This window comes from Balaenoptera physalus, assembly GCF_965194825.1.
Source record: "Balaenoptera physalus genome assembly, chromosome: 15".
Taxonomy (NCBI): domain Eukaryota; kingdom Metazoa; phylum Chordata; class Mammalia; order Artiodactyla; family Balaenopteridae; genus Balaenoptera; species Balaenoptera physalus.
The window spans coordinates 90,533,307-90,558,748 of record NC_138894.1 but is presented as its reverse complement, the minus strand read 5'-3'; the positions used below and the strand labels follow the sequence as shown (position 1 = coordinate 90,558,748).

General features: G+C 45.1%; 1 protein-coding gene across 3 annotated transcripts in view; it reads left to right on the top strand.

The window, feature by feature from the left end:
* ATP6V1C2 (ATPase H+ transporting V1 subunit C2) overlaps window positions 1-25,442 on the top strand; it is a 52,601-nt gene that overhangs the window by 7,236 nt on the left and 19,923 nt on the right. For all 3 annotated transcript variants that reach the window (XM_082425863.1, XM_082425864.1, XM_082425862.1), the window contains exon 4: window positions 20,219-20,304. In XM_082425863.1, coding sequence (XP_082281989.1) covers window positions 20,219-20,304 — 86 coding nt within the window. The remainder of the gene's footprint in view (window positions 1-20,218; window positions 20,305-25,442) is intronic.

Genomic DNA, 25,442 nt, shown 5'->3' with positions numbered 1-25,442 from the left:
GCCTGTTTTGCAGTGCTGGTTAAAATATTACATTTCACTGGCGCTTGGGCTGTCAGAGGCACCTCATGAGTTTCTCTGGTACTTTGGTGACTGTCAGCTGCCCCTGAGTGCATTACCTGGCTTGCGGAATAGCTGGTGGCTTTTCTTTATCCACGTGGCTCCGTGAAGTTGACTGAGGGTTGGCTGATCAAAGATTCCATATGCCAGTGTGGCTGTCTGCTTAGTGATGCAAGTCTTAGGAAGTCGGTTCTTCTAAGGGCATTCTAAAGAGAAGCAAAAATATAATTAAAAAAAATTACCCAAGCTTCCCTTCTCTGTCACTGCAAGAATATCAGGATGAGATTACCTGCATTGACGCAGTTTAGATTCACTGGGGAAGTATCAGTCGAACGCCTGTTGACGCTGTGTGCTGCTGAGTCCTCAGGGCTGCTTGGCAGTCCCGCTGTGTGTGCGCTGACCTCCTGCTCTCTGGAATGACTGACTTTCCCTATACCCCACTCGCCCCTGTTATCGCCTGCTAATCCTGTTCAGCTCCCCCAGACTCTCCTCTCACCCCCACCCCCTGCCTTCAGACTTGCTGATTGACCCTCTCCTAGGATAACTGAGGGCACCCCCTTCTTCATAACACCCTCCATGGTGGCCTCGTACATTTTCTTGTGGGATCGTTTGATGACTGTCTGTCTTCCCAGCTAGACTGTAAGCTCCAGAAGACCAGCTGAATGAATGAACGGAAGAAAGAATCCTGGAATATTAGAGCTGAACGGGTCCTTAGAAATCTATCTAATCGAACTCCTTCATGTTCCAGATGAGGAAACATGCCCAGAGAGAAGTTCCTAGAAAGAGCTGGGTGGGCTGGGGCAGTGGAGGGGGAATAGACCCTTGAACCAGATTCACTAATTCACCCAGTGTCCATCTGTGCCTACCCTTCCTCTCAGTGGCTCCCACCAGCACCAACAGGACGCTTAGTAGTGTTTTTTAATACAGATCTTGAAAAGTGTTTTACTTGTGTTTTATTCATTGTTCAGATAATTATTGTTGACACTTTAAAAATAATATATTTACACATTAAAAAAAATCAAATGGTATAAAAAGGTACAAAAAGAAAATTGAAAGTTCCACTTTCACCCCAGTCGCTCTCCCCATAGGTAGCCATTATTAGGGTTTTGTGTGGTTCCTTCCCTGGTGAAAAAAGACGAAATGAAACACACACACACATACACACACACACACGCATGCACATTCATGATCCAACCCAATATTTACACATTTAATTTCGAGTTATCTACTTAGCACAAACAGATTTGCAAAGATCCTATTCATGATTCATTTCGGATTGCACTGAAATTAGCGGAGATTAACATTCTTAAAACTTTGAGTGTTTCCATGAGCACAGTTCATCTTTCAATTGACTTAGTTCTTTTTCTTTGTTCCTCTGGTAAAGCTTTAATGGTCTATTCAGAAAGTTCTGCAAAGTATCTTATTTTTTCCCAAGTGTTACAGTTTTTATTTTGTTGCTATTGTACATGAGATCTTTTCTTTAAATGCTTATTGTTTGTAAATAGGGATTTTTCACATTAACTTAATGATGTGACAACTTAGGAATTTCCTTGTTTCTAATGATTTTTCAGCTTATTTTCTAAGGTTTTTAGGCATGTGATCATATTGTCTGTAAATGACAGTTTTTCCTGCTTTTCTCTCATTTTGTTTTCTTGCTTAATTGCAGAGGGTAGTAGCCCAGAAAAATGTTTAATTTGTCAGTGATGGTAGTGGACATCGTATTCTTGTTCCTGCCTTTAATTTGGATAATTTTAGTAGCTCACCATTAACTATCATTGAGCTCTTGTTTTTAAATATACTATTATCATGCTAAGAAAGTATCTGTTTCTGTTTTACTAAGAGTTTATCTGGAATAAGTATTGTAATTTTTTTCAAATTCCTTTTGTGGCATAAAATGAATTGGTCCTATGTCGTTTCTTTTTTTTTTCCTTGACCTTAATATGGTATATTTATTAATAGATATCATAATTATTGAATCATCCTTGCATTCCAAGGAGAAAACCTACTTGGGATGTTGAACTCTGTTTGCTAATGTTGTAAGATTTTGCATCAGTAATCATGAATAACAATAATACTAACATCATAATGTTATCATAACATAATGATAGTTAACATTTATTGAATGCCTACTCTGTGAACAGCCCAGGGATTTCAATAACTGATGAAGCTAAAGTTAGAGGCCAGGGAGTCTGGCTGCAGAGTCCTCATTCCTTTTTTTTTTTTTCCTTTTTGAATCTCATTCCTTTATTCCAGCTCAAGCTTTGTCTCCTGAAATGTAACCCTTTGATTTTTTTTTTAACATCTTTTTTGGGTAGAATTGCTTTACAATGGTGTGTTAGTTTCTGCCACAGTCCTCATTCTTAACCGCAGTATTAAAATTGGTCTATTGTGTGACAGCACACGATTAAAAAGCCTATTAGCGTAAGAAAAGTGGTGGCTTTGTAAGAAGAATTTGGAAGCTTTCCTTTTTTCTCCATTCTCTCTACACTGTTCAAAATGACATCAACTGACCACATGGGACTTCTAAGCACTTGAGATATGGCTAGTTTGAATCGAGATGTGTGAAGTTTAAAATACCCATCAGATTTTGAAGAACTTGTACGTACAAAAAAAAAAGGATGTAAAATATCTCATTAATATATTTTTATGTTGGTTACCTGTTAAAATAATAATATTTGGGATATTGGGTTACTTACATAAAATATGTTATTAAAATTAATTTAGTTGTTTTACTTTTTAAAATGTGGCTACTAGAAATTTTTGTATGTGTGGTCCAGTTCTATTTCCATTGCACAGCACTGGGCTAGAGCTCTAGACAGTGCTTCTCAAACACACACGTGAGTCTCCTGGGGGTCTTGACAAAATGCAGAGTCTGACTCAGTATGTCTGGGCTGAGCCTGGGATTCTGCATTTTCCCAGGCTCCCAGTGATACTGGGGCTGCAGCAGACCGCCCTTGGCATGGCACGGTCAAACAGGGGCTCTCAAAGTGTGTGAGTCAAGTCATCTGGAAGATTTGGTAAAACAGGTTTCTGGGCCCCCTCCAGAATTTCTGATGCAGTAGGTCTGACGTGGGGCCTGAGAATCTGCATTTCTGCAAGTTCTCAGGCGATGCTAATGCTGCTGTTTGTCCTGGCACCGTGATTGAGAACAGCTGCTTCATTTTAGTTTAGTTTTTTCTTTTTAACATCTTAATTGGAGTATAATTGCTTTACAACGTTGTGTTAGTTTCTGCTGTATAACAAAGTGAATCAGCTATATGTATACATACATCCCCATATCCCCTCCCTCTTGCGTCTCCCTCCCACCTTCCCTATCCCACCCCTCTAGGTGGTCACAAAGCACCGAGCTGAGAACAGCTGCTTTAAATGGTACTGGGTTGATCCGTTTCTGGACAGTTTAAAATATGTCATTGTGACGTATTGGGGCTTGCTGCATTTTTGGGAGTAGTTCTATTCACAAAACTTTCCAGTATTCTCTTGGTTTTCTCTTTGGGAGAAGAGGTGTATGGATTTTGGTAAATTTCATTTTCCTAGAAAATAATTTATTACCATCAACTTTTCCAAGTTATTCACATTGAGTTCGATATTGTTGTGAGTTTTATAATTGTCTCTTCTAATTTCTCATTGTGTGTGTGTGTGTGTGTGTGTGTGTGTGTGTGTGTGTGTGTTTTCTTTGATTAGGCTACCCAGCAGTTTCACCTATTTTAAGAGAAGCAGCTTTTTTTCTCAATTTTTTAAAATCAATTTTACACTTTTCTGATTTCTAATTTTCACATTTCTACATTTATCTTAGTTTCCTTCCTCTTGCTTTGCTTGTGTTCATTTTCCTGCTCTTTTCTGTGAAACATAACTGTGTTACGTGCTGCGTTCATTTATGTTCTTTTTTGTTTCATTCTGTAATGTTTAAGGTAATGGATTTTTCTCGGCATATTATGTAACTTTTGGAATTTTCATTATCATTTTTTTCTAGATGTTCTGCAAGTTTTTAAATGCTTTTTAAAATTTCTGGACTGTTGAGATTTTTTGTTGTTTCGTTTTTCACTTCTAATTTTATTGCTTTGTTGTTAGAGAATAAAATAAGTGCTATTTCTACCTTTGGGAATTCGAAATTTTCTTTGCTGCTTTTTCTAAGTGTTACATGGGTGCCTGAGATGGGTGTGGTCTCTTGTTTTCATTGTATAGAGTTGATATATTGTCTGTTGGACCCACAGCATCAATGATTTTCATATCTGCTGGGTCCATGTTTCTAATCTTGATGCACTTTGCTGCTCTTACTGCTGGATCATAAAGGTCTGTGACAGTTATGACTCCACTGAGGGTTGCCCCTTGATGGTCTCTAGAGTCTCTGTTATATTGTTCCCTGTCTTGAGTCCACACCATGTGCTGGTTGTCACGTTCCTGTTTTGCTAGGGGCCATTCTTTGATTGCCCGTTGTATGCTAGGCACTGTATTAGGCGCCTTCCATTTCTCTATTTCCTCATGCGATCTTCACCACAGTGCCAGGAGCTGGGTGAATATCCCCACGTTCTAGATGAGAACATTGATGTTCTCAGAGTTAAGTCACTCACTGTGCAGGGTCATAGCTGATGTGTGTCAGGCCTTCACTGGTCCCCCTGCTTCTCTCCCTTCCTGGCAGATGGCGGTTAACTTCTCTTCCGCCCGCCCTGCCTTCATCCCCTCCTTCAAGCCCTGCTGGGCTAGTCTCTGCTTTGACAGCCCCCAACCAGCTGCCAGCAGTTTTCACCAAGGCAGAAGTCCCACCTGCAGGGAAGGAGGGGGTGTTGATTTCTGTGCAGGAGGCAACCGGCCAGCGCCAGCCTCAGGCAACATTGTGAAACTCACAGAGTGATTCTTTGGAGGTTAAATTTAGTATCAGGCCCTTCCTTTTTATTTATTTATTTTCTTTATTTTTTTGGCTGCGTCAGGTCTTTGTTGCGCCCTGTGGGCTTCTCTGTAGCTGTGGTGTGCGGGTTTTCTCTTCTCTAGTTGAGACGTACGAGCTCAGTAGTTGTGGTGCGCAGGCTGAGTTGCCCTGCGGTGTGTGGGGTCTTATCTCCCCGACCAGGGATCAAACCCCCATCCCCTGAATTGGAAGACGGATTCTTTACCACTGGACCACCAGGGAAGCCCCCCCTTCCATTTTAGACCTGGATCAGCTCCTGGGAGCCACGGCTCCACTGTTCTCCAGACCTCAGCCCAGTCCTGTCCACACAGCACTCTTCACGCCTTACGTAGATGGCAGCCACTTAGACTTATTTTCAGAGGCTTAAGGGGCAGCTTTAAATGGTTCTTTTTTGGCATTGGCTTTATGTCCGAAGTTAATAACATGCTCAACGGACAGCTTATATATTTCCATTCTCCTCTTACGTGGTCTTTCCCACCTCAGTCAAAGGCTCCCGGGGCCCAGGTACCGAGCAAACAGTCTGGGCCCCTCCTTCCTGACCCTCCACTTGAGACCCCAGTGAGGACCGAGCCCCGTGGCCTCCGCCTCCCAAACCTGTCCCGTTTCCGTCCACTCCTCTGCCTTCATCCAAACCACCTTCTTCTCGTTCTGTACTTTTGCACCAAACTCCTGGCCCAGGCCCCCCACCTGCCACCTCCCCTTTGAAGGGTGGGCTCCCTGTCGTCATCGCATCTCAGTTGGAATGTCACCCCCTCCAGAGGCCTTCTGGGGGCTCGCAGCCAGCCGAGCCCCTCTAGGGCACCCTATTTTAGTTCTCTGCCTTCCACACTCCCCTGTTTAACACTGTCCTTGTTTGTCTTTGTGTGTGTCTTGTAGAAGCAGGGACGGTATTTCTGGGCGCAGCTCCTAGAGCAGTGCCTGGCTCAGAGTGTGTGCTGAATTACTGAATATTTTCTGGTACACGTCCATCTCACAGTAGTGGGTCTCCTCTTCTAGCACCTGTACCATCTCCTGGGGAGCTTAAAAAATGTACAGGTCCTGGGGCACCACCTCCAGGGATGCTGATTGGGTCCGGTCGGGGTAGGGCCTAGGAATCTGCATTTTAAATGGGACCTCTGGGTGATCCTGAGGCAGGTGGGCTTCCGACTTTGAGGACCGGTGTTAGTAATAGCACTTACACAGCTATTAGCCCGTTGGATCCTAACATACTTCTAGAAGTTATGTCTTAAGGCCAGGGATTCTAAATTTATACTTAAAAGCTTATAACAAAGTTTTTTTATTTGTTTTTTTTTGTGTGTGTGTATGTGTGTGGTTTTTTGTTTGTTTGTTTGTGAACAGGTAATACATTCACATGCATCAAAGATAAAAACAATATAAAAGGCTCCACATGAGAAGTTTCCCTTATGCTCTCCCCATCCAACTCCCTCCTCAGCCCCCACTTAGGAAGCTGCTTGTATGAATCGCTTGGATACATTTCTGGTCCTTCTTTATGCAAATACAGGCAAATTCCAACACAGATTCTTATTTCTCCCCTTTTCAAATACAAAGTAGTAATCCACATGTTTAGCATCTTGCTTCTTTTTCACTTAATATATCCTGGGAGATTTTTCCTGTCAGTACATAGAGAGCCGTCTGGGTTTTAAGCTACCTTGCATTCCACATGGGGGAGGTATCATAGTTTATTAACCAGCCCTAGAGGTGGACACTTGGCTTGTTTACTTTTATGGGGAAGGAGGCCGTTACCAACAGTGCTGCAGGGTGTAATCTTGCTCCAGCATCATTCCTTTGCACATATAATTGTGCAGGTGTATCTGCAGGATGAATTCTCAGAAGCAAATTGCTGGATCCCAGGGTCATATGCCTTTGTAGTTTTAATGGATGTTGTCAGATTTCTCTGACCATTTTGCATTTCCACTAGCAATGAAATTAAGGAGTCCCCATTTTCCTACAATCTTTCTAATCAAGTATGCTGTCAAATTTGGGGGTTTTTATGAACCTGATAGGTAAGAAATGGTACGTCAGTGTAGTGTTGGCTTTTTTTTTTTTAAACGGCTTTATTTAGACGTAAATGACATACAACAAATGGCAAATTTTTAAAGTGTACATTTCGAATGATGAGTTTTGACATATATACATCAGTGAAACCATCACCACAGTCAAGATAGAACACATCTGTTACCCCCAGAAGTTCCTTGTGCCACTTATTCAACACTAATCTGCTTTCTGTCACTATAAGAGTCTGCATGTGTTTTAAGAACTCTTTTTTTTAATATAAATTTATTTATTTATTTATTTTTGGCTGCGTTGCGTCTTCGTGGCTGTGTGCGGGCTTTCTCTAAGTTGTGTGGAGTGGGGGGCTTCTCTTCATTGCAGTGTGCAGGCTTCTCATTGCAGTGGCTTCTCCTGTTGTGGAGCACAGGCTCTAGGCGTGTGGGCTTCAGTAGTTGTGGCTTTCAGGCTTCAGTAGTTGTGGCTTGCAGGCTCTAGAGCGCTGGCCCAGTAGTTGTGGTGCACGGGCTTAGTTGCTCCGCGGCATGTGGGATCTTCCCAGACCAGGGCTCAAACCCATGTCCCCTGCATTGGCAGGCAGATTCTCAACCACTGCGCCACCAGGGAAGTCCTAGTACTTTTATATAAATGGAATGATATAGTATGTACTCTATTTTTTTGGTTTGGTTTTTCCATCCTGTATCATTATTTGAGATTTATCGATGTTGTGGTGTGTATATTAATAGTCTTTTTTTTTTTTTTTTTTTTTACTGCCGAGTAATATTCCATTTTATGGGTAAGCCACAATTTATTCACCCATTGGAGGACATTTAGATGGTTTCCAGTTTTGGACTATTTAAGTTGTTATGAATATCCATGTACCGTTTTTTGTATTGACATAGTTTTCATTTCTCTTGGGTAAATACCTATTCCTTGAGGCAGCTAGGCTCTTGGTACCCAAAGTGTGAGTGCATACCTCCCCTTTGACCCTCAAACCTTTGCATTGCTTCCTGACCCTGTGGGATGGTAGTGGCTTGGATGAGGGCCAGATTAGGACCCTCTAAAGCATGGGGTCCCAGGGCATGGCCCCCTTGCCATGGACTAAGCTTGATATTACAGCTGCATTGAGTATTGCTATTTTGTAGACATAAGGGATACTGATTTTTTTTTTTTGGCCGCGCTGCGGCCCGCGGGATCTTAGTTCCCTGACCAGGGATTGAACCCTGTCCCCCTGCAATGGAAGCGCGGAGTCCTAATCACTGGACCGCCAGGAATTCTCAGGAATACTGATTTATTTTTTTAAAGAAATGCCCATTCTTTGAAAAGTTCACATTCTGGGAGATGAGGCAGCAGAGTAAAGCAAACGTCTGGATCCTATCGGTGGCACGTGAGTGAAGCAGGAGAGACTGGGGACCATGGGGGCTCTGAGGAGCATTGGACTGATTTCTTGCTTCACATCCTAAGGCACTTATCCAGCTAGCCAGCCAGGATTTGCTGGGCGTCTGTGTGTTTTCTAGGAGCCACTATATTTTCGCTTGAGCTGATGATAGTTCAATTAATGAGTTTTCAGAGATCTGTTTGTTTAGTGGTGACCAGATGAGGAAACCAGCACCTTAGCAGAGTGATAATTTATGTGATGGAGGGAGGGTCCTGGTGTAAAGCCCCCTGGAGGCAACAACTGTGGTGTGTTTGTTCACTGCTGTTTCCCATAACATCGCCTGGCGCATAACGGATACAGTATGTTTTTGCTGAGTGCGGGAAGCAACAATTTTTTTTTTAATGGTAGTTGCTTTTTTTTTTTTAAATTGGGGTACAGTTGATTTACAATGCTGTGTTAGTTTCAGGTGTGCAGCAGAGGAAGCAACGTGTTGTGGGTGGAGATGTTCTCCGACTCTCAGTTGTACAACATTTGTTAGGGTTGACTTGCCTTGAAGAGGGGGCACTTGGGCTGTTATAAAGGGTGAGTAGCGTCCAGGTAGCTTCAGAAGGCTGGCCTGGGAAGGGCAAGGGAGGAGAAGAGGGTGGAGAAAGAGGAGGCCGGACAGGGAGGGGTGTTCCTTGTAAACTCTGCTGAGGAGTTGGAACGTCAATATTTGAACTTCTTGGGAAACCAGTGCTAGAGTTGAAGCAATACGATGGCATGCTAAAATGTGTATTTTTAGAGATCCCTCTGGCTGCCATGGGAGGGAGGGGCAGGAGGAGGCCAGATTGGGAGGGGCAAGGAAAGCACACAGGAGGCTGTTGAAGGAAACCTGGACAAAGATGGCATGACCTGCCTGGGACAGCGACCCAGGGCAGGGCTTGGACAGATTTCTGGTAACTGTAAAATATAGTGGTGATGGGAAAAAAGGGGGTAGAGCCAAGGAACTTTGGGGGAGGTGGCGACATCCAGCATAAATGACCAAACCAGACCTTGGCATTCTCCACGCTGGGTCTCCACCCTCGAAGCCAAGAAAAAGGCTGAGACATTTTTTTATAAAATTGAGATATAATTCAACACTGTAGTATTCATCCCCTTAATGTATAAAATTCATTTGTCTCTAGTATATTTACAAAGTAGCCCAGCCATTGCCACTGCCTAATTCCAGAATGTCGCCATCATCCCCAAAGGATGATTTGTACCCATGGCCGTCCCCTCCCAAGGAGCGTCAAGCTGTCCTAGAGGCCTTGTTTTTGTCCTCGTCAGCTCCCAAGGAGCTGTGTGACCTCAGGCAAGTCCCCACCTTGCCTTGGTCCCTGAAGGCCCTTCCAGCTGTGACCCCATGTGATGATTCTGGGTGGGCAAATTATGTTATGGTCATACTTCCATGGCTCTAAAGTAATGTTAAAGATTTTTTAATGGTGGGGCTGGGCTTGTTTCGTTTTATTTTTTATGGCAATAAAACACAGATGATTCTACTATAATTAACACCCTAATTAGCATCTCAGCATAAATCTTTGTCTTCATTTGTGGTTACCTCCTAAAGTTGCACTTCCGAAAGTGAAATTACAGGTTCAAAGGATGTAGAAATATTTAAAGTTGCTTGTACACATTGGTAAGTTGTTTTCCAACGAGGTCACAAGAACGTGCTGTTTCATCAGACCCCCATCGATTCAGTGCCTTTGAAAAACGTTGTCCGTGTCCCTGGCAAAATGGAAATGATGTATGATTGTGTGAATGCGGGTTTCTTGGATCACCAGCACGAGCAAGCACACTTTCGGGTGTTCCTGAGTCACCTGTCATCCCATTTTGTGATCTGCCATTTCTGGCCTTGACCCCTCCATCCCCTGGGAAGGCTGCGGGTGGTACCACTCTGGTGGCACCCTTCACCTGTGAGCCCTGGGGCCCCTGCCGTTGGGCGTGGTGACCGGGCTGCTTGGTGGGTTGACTTTTGGCAAACTCTCCAGAGCGTAGACAAATGTGTGCTGATGCTTAGGGAGCTAACTGCCCGGTTATTCCTAAAAGACCCCGGAGCATTTCAGTACCACTTCAGAACAAGTAGCCTTCCTCTCCTCCACGTTCCACTAGGGGGCAAATTTTCTCTGAGGGTAGGTTGGCTTTTTTTTTTTTTAATCTTGGCAGCGGCATGTGGGTTCTTAGTTCTCCAACCAGGGATCGAACCCGTGCCCCCTGCAGTGGAAGCACAGAGTCCTAACCACTGGACCGCCAGGGAAGTCCCGGCAGGTTGGCTTTTTGGAGAGGACCAAGAATTTCTATGCTGTGTTATGGGCAAGTTAAGCTGCACAAAGCCAACCTGGCCAGAACCAATTCTGTTCTGAGTGACGGTGGCAGGGGGCGGGATGACTTAACTGAGTGGCATTCCTCTAAAGGTGGAAATATTTGTCTATTTCTGAAACAGAGTTTCTGAGAATCCAGGGCAGAATTCAAAGTAAGCTGTAAATGGGGCCAGAGTCCCCAGAGCAGGGACTTCCCAGGGACCTCACTGCATCTTGTTTTTCTAAAACGAAAGTCACTGAATTGCTCTCCTCACATTTTCCTGATGACTTTGCTGCGGGACATGTCCCTTGGCTGAGGAGGAAGCAGAGAGACAAAGGAGTGGGTGAGGTGCCCAGGGGCTCCTGAGTCACCAGAGGAGCGGTGGGGAGCAGACTGCCTACCTGTGTGGAAGCTTCTGGACCTGACTGCTCAGGGCCGCCGTGTGGCTGCAGAGGGAGGCTGGGCCTGTGGTGGCACCTTTACCTTGACTCTGAGGCCAGTTAGCGCTGAGAGAGGGACTTGGGTTTGGGTCCCCCATAGCGGGGCACGTCAATCCCAGGTGCGCTGCCAGCAGCTGGTGTGGAGGATGGAGACTTGCTTTAGAGGCAGGGGTACAGGACTGGTACTAGCTGAGGCTGCGGCCACCAGCAAAGGGCCAGGGCCAGGGGGATTTTCTTGGCCTCCCTGAATCTGTTTCCTCAGCTCCTGGGGGCTTCTCCTCCTCCTTTGTCCTGAGGATTCAGATGTATCTGTGCCAAGGGCCCTTCTGAGGACCGAGGGCAGCTCACTTGATGGAGCCACTGTTACCCTTGCTTCAGACCCTATGGAAACTCCCTCTTCCCTCCCTGTCACCTGTTGGCCCTCCCCCCAAGGCTTGGGGTCCTTTCTGAAAACCAGACCCACCTTAGTCTGCTCTGCCTGAATTATCCAGAAATCCCAGGGGAGGGGGGATGCCCTCTTTCATGTCCCATAGACTTGCGCTCAGGACCTCGGAACCTGAGAGCCGTGATCTCTTTATGAGAGAACTGGGTATAGGAGACCCAGCCCTTCCCACAGAGCAGGGGGAGAGGCAGGTGGGTACAGATCGCCCAGCTGAGGCGGAGCGCCCTGATGGAAGTGTGGCCCACAGGGATGATTTGCTGCGCACAGTTTTGCGTGGAGACACCATTTAGGAAGCACCTCCTCTGTGCTTGAGCCCTGGGGTAGGTGGACTCAGGTGAGCGGGGATCAGCCCCCTCCTCCGCTTCCACCTAGTGCGGGGCAGGCTTCCTGCCCCGACTGCTCCTTCCCACCCACAGACCTGGGCCTGGAAAAGCCCTGAGGCCCTGCACGCCAGACGGCCAGATGAGATTGCAGGAGGAGAGGCGGTAGACACAGAGATCTCAGGAACACCTGCCTAGCTGTGCTCTTAGCTCTGGAGCCATCATATACCCCAAGGGGCAGCAGGAATTCGGGGCCCCCTTGGAGCCCAGGGTGCAGAAATCAGCAGTGCTCAAGGTGCCCCAGAGTATTTGTAGAAAGGGAGGACAGGGTGTTTCTGTCACCTACTGGGCCACAGGCATCTCCGTCTTTCCTGACTCTTATCCCTGCCATTCCAGGTCTCCGGATTCTGCCTGCTCAGCTCCTGAAGGCCTCCTCCCTTCTCAGTTCCCTACCTGCCCCGCCTCACACCCGGGTGATGCCTCCCCCGCCCCCATCTTACTCATTCTCCCCTGGGGGCTCCCCAGATGACTGCCAGGGTATCAGCAGTTCATTTGAAAGAAATCTTAACGGGCTGTGCCCAGGTAGCATGCTTTTGACTTATTCCTTTATTAGCTTCTTGCTTTGTGTATTTGCAAGACCATTATTGGTCATTTTATTATTAATACATAATCATGCTGGTTTTTTTAAGTCCAAATTCCACCTCTGCAGTCCCACTCCCCAAAGGACACCATTTCCGCAATTTATTGCGAATCTGTATAGACTTTTCTATACATAATACAAGTTTGAGTTTTTATGTCTTTTGCTTTTTACAAAAATGTGGTCATAACTATAGATACTGTTTATTATTTGCCTTTTTTCCTTTTATTCCGTGATGTACAACCTTTCATGGCAATCTGTGAGAGACCTCCCTCATTGCTTTTTGTTTGTTAGTTTGTTTTTAATTTTTTGGCCATGCGACGTGGCATGCGGGATCTCAGTTCCCCAATCAGGGATCGAACCCGCTCCCCCTGCAGTGGGAGTGCTGAGTCTTAATCAATGGACCGCCAGGGAAGTCCCTCTGCCTCATTGTTTTTTAGAGATTCCTTGGTGATCCATTATATCAGCTGGGTCCCCTATTGATAACTATTGATATTGATAACTATTCCCCTATTGAGATGACTTCCTGTCTTCTGCAATTACAGACCACGCCACAGCCCACATCCTTGAGTATACGGTTTTTTGCGCAGGAGCCAGTGTATCAGAAGGGCCAATTCCTAGAAGTAGAATTGCTGGGCAAAAATATCTGTGTGTTAAAAACGTTTGATTGATATTCTGAAAATAACTGTCTTGTAAAGCTGTTCATTTGACACGCCATGTCAACAGGACATTGGTATTCCCGTTTCCTAGAGTATTTGCCAGTGCTGAAATTATAAATCTTTTTACTGTGCCCATCTGGTAAGTGAAAAATGCTTTATCACAGCAAGTGAGGTTAAGCTTTTATCCTGATGTTTACGGGTGATTTTTTGTTACTCTGCCAAGCATTTTACCAGGCCTCCTCACCATCAGTGTTGACTGGTGATTTTGAGCCCTTTTCAGTGCTTGTTGGCCATTTGTATATCTCCTTTGGAGAAATGTCTATTCAAGTCCTATGCCCATTTTTGAATGAAGTTGTTTGTTTTTATGTTGTGATTTTTAGGGATTCTCTATATATTCTGAATATTAATCCCTTATCAGATGGTTTGCAATTTTTTTCTCTCATGCTGTGAGATGCCTTTTTATTCTGTTGATAATGTTTTTGATGCACTAAGTTTAAAATTTTTCATCAAGTCCAACTTGTATTTTTTTTTCTTTTTTTGCCTGTGCTTTCGGTGTCATATTGAAGAAATCATTGCCTAATCCAATATCATTAAGTTTTTGCCTTGTGGTTTACTCCAAGCATTTTATGGTTTCAGGTCTTACATTTAGGTCTTTGATCCATTTTGAGTTAATTTTTATATATGGTGTTAGGTAAGGGTTTAAATTAACTTCATTCTTTTACATGTGGGTATTCAGTTTTCCCAGCACTGTTTGTTGAAATAATTGTCCTTTCCCCATTGAATGCTGTTGGCACCTTTGTGAAAAATTGTTTGATCATATATGTGAGAGTTTATTTCTGGGGTCTCTGTTCTATTCCATTGGTCTATATGTATGTCTATGCTAGTACCACACTGTTTTGATTACTGTAGGTTTGTAGTAAGTTTTGAAATCAAGAAGTATAAGTCCTTCAGCTTTATCCTTATTTCTTCAAATATTCTCTCTGCTCCTTTCTCTTCTTTTTCTGGGACTACCACAATGCATATGTTGGTCTACTTGATGGTGTCCCACAGGTTCCTTAGGCTCTGTTCACTTTTCTTCTATCTCTTTATTTCTGTTCCTCAGACTCAATAATTTCCAATGTCCTGTCCTCAATTCGCCGAGTCTTTCTTCTTCCTGCTCAAAACTGCCTTTAAATCCCGCCAGTGAATTTTTTATTTCAGTTATTGTACTTTCCAGCTCCAGAATTTCTTTTCGGTTTCACGACATTACAGAAGTACATGGAAAGGGAAAAGTGCTGTTCTTGTACACACAAAGGTAACCAGTGTTAACAGTTTGGTGTCTTTTCTTTCAGGATTCTCATTTAGATGTACACTGACATATAATTTTTTAAAGTGGGATTATATACTGTACATGCTTAAATATTTTTTGATGTTTTATTCTGAGCTAATTTCAAAGTTCCAGCAAAGTTGCTAGGCTATTCAAAGAATTTCCATATTCCCTTTACCACGTTTATCTTCTCTCACTCACTTTTTCTGAAGTCTCCTGGCAGTGAGTTGCAGATGTGATGTCCCGTTACTTCTAGATACTTTAATATATATTTTCTAAAAACAAGGACCGTCACTAACATTATCCCCTACTACAATGATCAAAATCAGGAATACAGTCATATTATTTAGTCTACTGATTTTAGTTGGATATCACCAGTTATCTCAATAGTGTCCTTTATAACAAAAGAAAATCTCATATTTTTCTTAGATAATGGTAAACATTGAGATGTTTTTCACAATTGTCATGTCTCATTAACCTCATTTAAACTGGAACAGTTATTCAGACTTTCTTTGACTTTTATGACATTGAGTTCTTTGACGAGCACAGGTCAGTTATTTTGTAAACTGCTCCTTAATTTGAACTCATCTGACGTTTCCTCATGATTAGATTCAGGTTACGTACTTTTGGCAGGAATATCCCAGAAGTGAAGTGATGTTCTTCTCAGTGCATCATATCAGGAGAAACATGTTGTTCATCTTTCCCATTACTGGTGATTTGAACTTTGGTCACTTGATTAAGATAGTATCTGTTGGACTTCCCTGGTGGTCCAGTGGTTAAGACTCTGCACTTCCAATGCAGGGGGCATGGGTTTGATCCTTGGTCAGGAAACTAAGATCCCACATGCTGTGTGGCCAAAAAAAAAAAAAAAAAAAAAAAAGGTAGTATCTGTTGTAAAAAAAATTTTTTCTTTTACAATTTTTAAAAATTGAATGTTAATTTACAATGTTGTGTTAGTTTCAGGTGTACAGCAAAGTGATTCAGTTTTATATATATATATATATATTCTTTTTCAGATTCCTTTCCATTATAGGTTATTATAATGGTGATTATATGTTATCCAATAAGATATTGAATATAGTTCCCTGTGTTATACAGTAGGTCCATGTTGTTTATCTATTTTATGTATAGTAGTAAGTATATATTAATCCCAAACTCCTAATTTATCTTTCTCCTCCCCCCCCGTTGTCCCCTTTGGTAACCATGTTTGTTTTCTATGTCTGTGAGTCGGTTTCTGTTTCATAAATAAGTTCATTTGTATCATTTTTTTAGATTTCACATATAAATCTTTATCTGACTTACTTCACTTTATATGATAATCTCTAGGTCCATCCATGTTGCTGCAAAAGGCATTATTTCATTCTTTTTCATGGCTGAGTAATATTCCATTGTATATATGTACCACATCTTCTTTATTCAGTCATCTGTTGATGGACATTTGGGTTTGTTTCCATGTTTTGGCTATTGTACACAGTGCTGCTATGAACATTGGGGTGCATGTATCTTTTCTAACTAGAGTTTTATTTGGATATATGCCCAGGAGAGGGATTGCTAGATCATATGGTAACTCTATTTTTAGTCTTTTAAGGAACCTCCATACTGTTCTGCACAGTGACTGTATCAATTTACATTCCCACCAACAGTGTAGGAAGTTTCCTTTTTCTCCACACCCTCTCCAGCATTTATTATTTGTAGACTTTTTCATGATGGTCATTCTGACCAGTGTGAGTGATAACTCATTGTAGTTTTGATTTGCAATTCTCAAATAATTAGTGATATTGAGCATGTTTTCATGTGCCTGTTGGCCATCAAAAAATTTTTTTTAATGAGGTAAAATGTACACACAGTGAAATGTGTACATCTTGAATGAACAGGTTGATGAATTTTGTTGGGAGCCTCAGTGTAACCAAACCCCAATCAAGGTTACACACCATCTGCAATTTGCTTTTTTAATTAAAAATATGATTTCTATATCTTACCTTGTAGGTTAGTATAAACTTTTGTGTTAGAGGAGAGAGCCAGAGTTTAGTTTAGACCAAGCACTGAAGAGCATGGCTTTGAAGTCATGTAGATCTGGGCTCAACTTCTGCTCTGACACTTATAACTCAGTGTAGGGTGACTTTTAGCTCTTTAAGTCTTAATTTTTTCATCTTCGAAGTGGGGGTGTTACCTAGCTCAAAAGAGCGTCTCAAGAATTGAGTCCCCAAAACACCTAAGAGCCCTTACAAATCGATGTTTTTTTAAAAAAAATGACGAGAAACCAGTGAAAGATATGAACACCCTATTACCAGATGAAAATAGCCATCGGTAGAGTCTAATAAACCTATCAAAAGATGTCCAGCCTCATCGATGATCAAACAGATGCAAGTCGGAGCAGCAGTGAGATAGAACTTTTCAGCTATCGGATTGGCAGGGATTAAAAAGCTCCATAGTCCGTCATGTTGGCAAGGATTTAGGAGGCAGGCACTCTCATCCATTGTTGGTGGGAGGGTGCACTGGCTCTGTATACTTGGCGGATAATTTGGCCTTATCTGTTAAAATTGCAAATGCTCCCACCCTGTATTCCAGTAGTTACTCTTCTGCAATTTATCCTACATACGTGCCTGCACAAATGGGCAAAATATGCGTTTTGTTGCAAAATCATTCAAAGCGTAAACAACCTAAATGTTCAATCGAGAGAATTAGTTATGATACAACCTTGCAATGAAATGCTATGCAGTCAATGAAAGGAATGAGGAAGCTCTACCGTGACGTGTAAAGGTTTTCACAATGAACTGTAAAGTGAAAAAAGTAAATTTAAAACAGTATCTAGACTCTTAGATTCCTTTCAATGAGAAAAATGTTCTGATTTTGTCATACCACAATTCACGGATGACTGTAGTTAATGATCACAGTAAGTCAGGGAAGTTTTGTTACGTGCAACAAGCAATTTTTCCAGCAATTAAGTTTCGTCAGACCGTGCTATTCTGAGATGTTCCATGGTGGTGTACACACCTAGGGGCAGGTGTGCCGCCATGCTTGTTATAGTTAAACATTTCTTGGAGGCTAGAATTGGGAACAGCAAAGAGTCATTAACAGAATGACAAGGGAGTTCTGCTTTTAGGTCAATTAGGAAGGAAGCATGTGTGTTATTTAGGTGCTATGACATTCGTTTATTCATTCAGCAAACATTTCCTGAACAGCTGCTGTGCTTCAGGCATTGCCATTGGGGCTGCAGTTACTAATTCCTTCATGTAAAGAAATTACTCAAAAGATGACAGAGGATATGGTAATAAGAGACAGCAACCTGCATGTGTCGCTATAATAATGATAAAGAGGAGCCCTTGACAGCATTAGAAAGAAGCTCTCTGAGAGCAGGGGCTGTTTTGTGCATAGCATCTAGGTTCACAGCACTCTAATCAGTGCTTGGCACACAGTGGATTAATGTCTGGAATTTGCTAAATGAATGAGTGAATGAACGAATGAATTTATAGGGTCAGGGTTCTAACAAATAACAGAAGACATACTCCAATTAGGATGATTTGAGAAAGGTCTATTCATAAAGGAGCATATAGTTGTATGAGGGCTTTTGAGAAGCACAAGGAATGGTACAGGAACCCAGGTAGAGGCAGAGAGGTTACCACACCCCTAGGCTATAGGAGATGAGGAGAGATAGGTTACTGGAACTGGGAGGGAACCAGATTTGCACCCCCTACACCTGGCCTCACCATCTCCTATCGAATCTACTGGGGAGCCAGAGGGCAGAGAGCCCAGACGCCTCCATCAGGCTGCCGAGAGCTCATCTGAAGGTACCTACCACAAACTCCCGGGGGCCTGGTTCTTGATATGCATTGCACCAAACTCTGTGAGATGAAGAGCATCACCCCCATTTTGCCAAGGAAACGGAATGAGATTAGCTAGGTAACTTGCCCCAGTTATCATTAGTAAGATGCAGAACTACTATCCTAAGAAATGCCAACACATTTGTGGAGATTTGAGCCCAGGTGGCCCAGAACCTTGGGGTCCACAGACAGACTGGGTAGTTGGGAGGCAAATTACTCCTCTGGGCCACAGTCTCCCAGCTGTAAAATGGGATGATAACCTCTTCGAGAATTTTTGTGATGATTCAATAACAGTGATAGAGAACTTGGTAAACAAAAGAAAACCTCAACTTAATATAAACTGTGGAAGTGTTAAGTATTTGGAAATAGGCCAAAATGCAAAGCACGTGTTTCCTTTTGGGTGGGAGAGTGTGGTTGTTCATTTTTTTAAAATAATTAATTAATTAATTAATTATATTTAATTTTGGCTGCGTTGGGTCTTCGTTGCTGCGCGCGGGCTTTCTCTAGTTGCGGCGAGCGGGGGCCACTCTTCATCGCGGTGCGCGGGCCTCTCACTGTCACGGCCTCTCCTGTTGCGGAGCACAGGCTCCAGACGCGCAGGCTCAGTAGTTGTGGCACATGGGCTCGGTTGCTCCATGGCATGTGGGATCTTCCCAGACCAGGGCTCGAACCCGTGCCCCTGCATTGGCAGGCAGATTCCCAACCACTGCACCACCAGGAAAGCCCCTTCATTTTTTGTTAATTACTTTATACTTGTGTTTTTCAGTTTATGGTCATGAACATACATTAGTTAGATATGAAAACAAGTTGCTCTCCCTGCCTACTCCGTCATTTTTTCCTTCCCTCTCTGTCTTTCCCTCTCTCCCTCTCTTTCTTTAATCTGGGGCCTTTCAGTGCCCTCTGCCTCAGTTTTCTGTGTTGGGCCCTAGGCCCCTCGGCTCCAAGCTCTGAGTGGCCACATGGCCAGTGCCTGCATCAGCAGAAAACCGTGTTCTGCATTTGGAATTCAGTGACCTCATCCTCCTCCCTGCAAACACCTGCCCCCTCCTGGGAGCCAGGAGAATGAGGAGAGAGGGCCTGAGGCAAAGATGTAGGTCATCAGAGCTTTTAGACTTTGATCCTGGTTGGCCTGCTGCCAGCTGGACTTCTAACTGATGGGCCTCCAGGAGTGGACACTCTTTGCCACCAGACACTCCTGCCTGATTAGTTCTATTAATATTTATAACAATCCCGCAAAATGGGTATCATCCCATTTTACAGAGAAGAGAACTGAGGCTCAAAGAGATTAAATAAATTTGGCCAGAGTCATACATTTGGCAGAGCCACAGTGAACTTGAGCCCTTCTGCCTCAAATCTCATACTTTCCTTTCCTTTCTCATACTTTCTTGAGCCTTCAGTATGTTTTCTGAAGACTTAGAAAGTTTTAATTTTCTAATTATAAAAGCAACACTGGATTAGAATAGAAAATATGTAAAGTAGGAACAACATTTTCACATAGCTGCAGCCATACTGTCTGTACAAGTCTGTATCTTGTTTTTTTTCCATGTAACATTATAATGCACGCCTTGTTCCACGGTATTAGAAATTCTTTGTAAACCTATTTTCAGTGGCTGCTAATAACCCCTCAGCTGGGTATACCGTCCTTCACTTAAACAATCCGCTATTGTCAGACCTTCCAGTGGCTTCCAGTTTTTCGCTGTCAGCAACGTTACTGCAAAGAACATCTTTTTATTCAGAAAGCTTTTTCTGTTTGTCCTGTTTCCTTAAGATAGTTTCCCAGAAGTGGAAACACTGGTTTAAATACTGGTTAGCATTTTACGTCTCTTCATGCATATTGCTGGATTGTTCTCCCAAAGGGTGACCCTGGTCCTTTTCCCGCCAGCAGAGTGTGAGAGTATTCTGAGGGCAGTTTCCTACTCTAACTGGCTTTTTGTTCTTTCCCCAAAGCCTCATAAAGCGAATGGCCCAGAGTGTGGTGGAAGTGATGGAAGATGCAAAGGGGAAGGTCCAGGAGAACCTTCTGGCCAATGGAGGTAGGTTCCTGAAGTGCGTTTATGACGGTGCTTTCCCAGCTCATTCTGGTCCATCAGTGGCCTCAGATGTGGCCACACAGTAGCGGCTGAAATGATACAGGTACCACGGAAGCTCCCAACTGACACATCGGCACCGCTGTTTGGATGACGTGCGCCTTTACAAGCTTATAATCCTGCTGTCTCATTTCTAAAGCATCTGGCATTTCTTACCTGTAGCTGAACTCCTCAATGAAACTTGAAATGAAAATGGGTTCAATGAGGTTTAATGGTTGGTTGGCTCACCCACCTTGTCTATCAGCCTCCACTTTATCCCGCAGGGAGTATTCCATCCCCACCCCCCAACCGATTTATCCCTTTCCCCAAACGAGGCTGAAAAATGCCTTCATTGCTGGGAATGCCTCAGACTGAATTCTTTAGTTGTTCCCAGGAGGTAGAGGAGAGATTGACCAAAAACACTTTGGGTAGCATGTTTGCATTTGGCATTCTGTCTCCCCTATGCGAACAGGATAAATCTTTAGATTCCAAGGATGTTTTGGTCCATGAATTAATATACAGACAATTTGAGGGCACTTAAAATGTGCAAGACAAAAACTTTGAGGCTTTGGAAACCTTAGAATTAGGTGTTTCAGCATCTGTAGAGATAATTAAACCTATTACTCTATGCATAAGTATACTGAAAATGAGAACATATATTCTATATTTAATATTTATTTATATCATTTATTACATATAAATTAAAGTTTTTTCCCTTCTGGGAACATTTCTTTTTTTTCGGCCACCGTGTGGCATGTGGGGTCTTAACTCCCCGACCAGGGATCGAACTTGTGCCCCCTACAGTGGAAGCATGGAGTCCTAACCACTGAACCGCCAGGGAATTCCCTCCTGGGAACATTCGAAAGCTTTTTATTTGCTTGTTTTAACTGATAAATGGAAATGTTCGTACTCCCAAATCTGAACTTCGTTTTGTATGTTAATGCAGTCTAATAACTCCACCTTATTACGTTGCAGGTTTGAAGGAAAAAATGAAATGTTTGAAGAGTAGGTTGTGCGTTGTTTGTTGTGTGTGTGCTCAGTGTGCCACCCGCATGTCCCCGGGAAGGTGGAATCTCAGTCTGGTTGTAGGGATACGGTGATCAGGTGACGATGGATTTCTCAAGTGACAATCTCGTAGCGTGGTCACGATATCCAAATAACACAGATGGCGACTGTTTTTTCCCTCCCCCCTCTTCCTTGCATCTCCCTTGCCTCGAACAGCAACATTGCATGCCTCCTGGAGTGGTGAATGCCTTGACCCTGGAGTTCAAGATCAACTTGGGCATCTTTTGGCTTGTGGTTCGCTTCTTGCCTTGATGGCTGTCCCTAGCGTCCTCCTGCCTGTTTTTGGGGGCTGGCTGATTTGTGGACCCTGACGACTTAAATGCCAGGCTTAGCTTTGTATGGCCTTGATGGGGTTCCCGCATACAGGGAGCCTTCTTCTCTCAGGCCCCTCCTGGGAGAGTCCCTATGCCCAAACAGGCCATTTCTGGTTTCCCTGTTAGAAGGTGTCGTTTGCTTTGGTTTTTCTCCAGCCTGCTCAGACTGGTGGAATTGAAGCCAGCAAATCCTCTTAGGACGAATACAAATCTTTACAGAGGAGAAGTCACCAAAATGCCTTCCCAAATGCAATCTGTTAGTTACACTGAGATTTCTTGCCGAGGCTAATCAAACAAATTATTTTGTTCAACTGATGAACTGATCTTACTTCCCAGCAGGTAACTCATAGGGCCCTAGACTGAAGCACAGACTTAGGGCCTAGAGCTACTTTTCTACATAAAAACCTGGTCTTGAGGATTCTAGGATTTGAGCTCACATTACAATAATGATCAAAATGCTTACATTCTACTCAAAATTCACCTCAATTAAAATTAAATGTTGTTATTACATCGTATCCATTCCCAGTGCAAATGGCACGACTCTAAGAGCTGCTGCTTCTCCTCTCAGGAGGGGGGAATTCAGCTTCATTTGTTCGTATGTGTTTCATTATCTCTAGGCCTCCTGGGAGTTGGGTGCCCACAACTTCCAGACTAAAGCCTCCAAAGCTGGTCCCGTACCCCAGCCCTGTGCAAACAAAGGTCAAGGACGCTAGGGCAGTGCTCATGGCCGGCTCCTGAACATTCATCGTGCACGGTAGTGTAGTAAAGGCTCTGAAAACTACTGCAGTCAAGAGACCTTTGAAACAGTTTGGCTCAGGCTTTCCTGATATTATCCGGATGGGGAAATATTTTTCTTCTGCAGAGCACCAGGGAACTAGTGATTGAGAGAATTAACTGGAGAAACTCAGTGTTGCCCCCAGCAGGTGGGATTTTAATGTGATGTCGCTGAGGGTGCACCCAAGTCTTCTGGGCTGTTGTTTCCTGGAGGGCCGGCAGCACTGGCCTTGGAACGGTCAGACTTGGTCCTTTGTGACCTTGGCAGGTCACCTCCCTGGGTCTTGGTTTTCTCACCTGTCAATGGAGTTAATCCCTTTACGGCTCTCTGCTCTGCCCGGGCACCTTTTGTTCTTGTTGGTTCTCTGCCTCTTGCTGCGCTTGGAGCGTGGAAGGACACAGATGCGTCTGATTGCAGCAGAGGCTGAGTGCGCAGAGCCAGAGCCATCGCCATCCGAAGGCCCATCTGGCTGCCCGGGCAGCAGGCCGCTGCCTGTGTGGTCACAGGTCATTGTTTCTGCTGCTGCCGGGAAGGCCTTGTTTTGGTTCTTAGATGACATCGTTGTTGCTCAAGGGCAGCCGCCTGTGTACAGCGTGTTTTGATTCAAAGTGAGCCTGCCTGGGCCCTGGTCTGACCTCACGGGCCCTTGATCCAAGCCCCACGCTGCTCCCTCGAGACCAGGCTTCCGGACTTCAGCTAGGGAGAGGGGAGGGGAGGCGAGCCTGTCATTTCCGGAGCAGGCGGAGACGAGGCTGTGGGACTGGCTGCCCAGGAGGGCCCAGGGCTGCCGCTTTCTAAGGCTGAGGACCGTCCTCAGGCGGAGAGGGCTAGGCCCTTGGATGCGTGAGCTGGGGCTGGGGGGAGGGGCAGTGCCTGGAGCTGGGGTTGGTGCTCCCCACCTGGAAGAGGAGGTGTCGGAGGAGGAGGAGGAGGAGGAAGGAGTCACAGTCACAAGCCAGAGGTTTCTGGAGGCTTCTGCGGGGAGACCTTCACCGTCTCCTTATCTCACCTCCTCATTCATCAGACGCTCGTGCCTGGCCGTCGAGTACCAGGCACTGTGCTGGGTGCTGGGCATCCAGAGATGGTTGTCCTCCAGGAGCTCGTGGCCGGGGGATCCGACCCACAGGGCCTGACGCGCTGTGATGGAGACCAAGTGCTTAGGAGTCTCCACGAGGAGGGGCGCTGAGTCTTAAAGGAATTACAGGCATTCTAGTGGAAAAGGGGGACGCGTTCTCTTCGGTCTGAGTGCCGTAAAAGCCTGGAGTTTGTGAAAATGCATGGACACGAGACCTTGTCTGAAATGTACCTCTTCTAAGCAACCCGGATAGTGTTAGTACAATAATCAGGGTTATTAGGCAGATTCTCATATGAAGCACTTGCTCCCTGCTGGGCACTGTCACAGGCTCTGGGGACACAGCGATTATCACCTGCCCTCAAGGAGGCTGAAAGAGCCAGGGAATCAAGGGCGATCGTGCCGCATCATTAGCGTGATGGGGCTGGCGAGCATCCCAGGGCTCAGGCCAGCAGGGGGAGGGAGGGTTGGGCAGGCTTTCAGGAGTTGGTCTCCAGACTGATGTTTAGGACAAGAGCAGCAGTGAGAGAGAGAGTGAGGCGTCGGGGGTGGCTTAGCTTGGGTGGTGGTGTGCCCATGGGGTCTGGGGGTGGCAGAGGCAGGAGTCTCTAGAGCACACATCTGCCTGGCACCTACCTAGGGCGGGCTGTTCCCTGGCCTGTGTGTTGGGCAATGGCTCCCACCGGGCAGCATGTGACCGCATGGGAGGTGTGTGACCGTTGTGCTTGCCCAGGGCCTGGCCCACAGTAGGGTCCAGTAGCAGGATCCGGGTGACTGCTGGCACACGAGGAGTCCTTTGTGACGGTCAGTTCTGCCTCTGACTGCACCTCTGCCATCATCCAGACCTCAATTCAGTTCCTCCGAGGCCTGGATCCTTCCTACAAAGTCATTTCCCTGCCCTAGTGTAGCAATCCCCAAATCCATATTAATACCAAATCAATACCAAAATCTGTATTAGCTCAGGCTGCCATATCAAAATACTGCAGACTGGAGGCTTAAACCACAGATGTTTATCTCTCACAGCTCTGGAGGCTGGAAATTCAAGGTCAAGGTGATGGCAGGTATGGTTCCTGGTGAGAACCTGCTCCCTTCCCTGTGTGTTCACACGACCCTTGCTTAGTGGGAGCACGGGGGACGGGGGGGCTCTTTGGTGTCTCCTTATAAGGGCACTGGTCCACCTGGGTCAGGGCCCCACCCTTGTTGCCTCAGAGGCCCTCTTGTCAATCCCAATGCCGCTGGAATCTGAAGGACCCTCTAAGTCAGGAGACCAGAGGTATCGGAGTGTGGTTCTTGCGAAGGTGCCGACAACGGCGGCTTCCCTGTCCCCCCAGAGTGTGGCCGCGCCTGCCCGAGGCTGGGGCGGGGAAGGAGCGTGGCCCTCCCTGGCCTCTATGTTCCTTGTCTCCTTTTCTGGTGGACGTTACACGACTTACTCTGTGCCAGAGTTTCCTCATCTCTGAAACGGAGATAATAATAATATTGGACAGGGTTGAAGGGTAAATGAACTGAAATAACTCATGCGTCAGGCCAGGGTAGAGCACCAGCCGGCGTCAGCTACTGTAATGGTCATCACCGGCATTATCATCCTGCTGACCTCCCTCCCGCAGGCCCCTTCCCTCCTCCAAGCCCCACTTCATTTCCACCTGCCGTGTGGGAACGTAACTGACCCGGATATCCGACTTAGCTGGTCCCAAGCTGAGCCCGGCTCCGCTCGCCTCTGCTCTGTCCCAGGCTGCCGCCTCCCCACTGCCTGGCGGAGGGAACATGCCCTCCTTGCACCCATCACCCAGCCTGGAAGCCCCGCTGTGCCCCGACCCTCCTTCGTGCCCCGTGGGTAACTGCCCCTGCGTGCTGTTGTTGGCCCCCTGCCTCTGCTCCC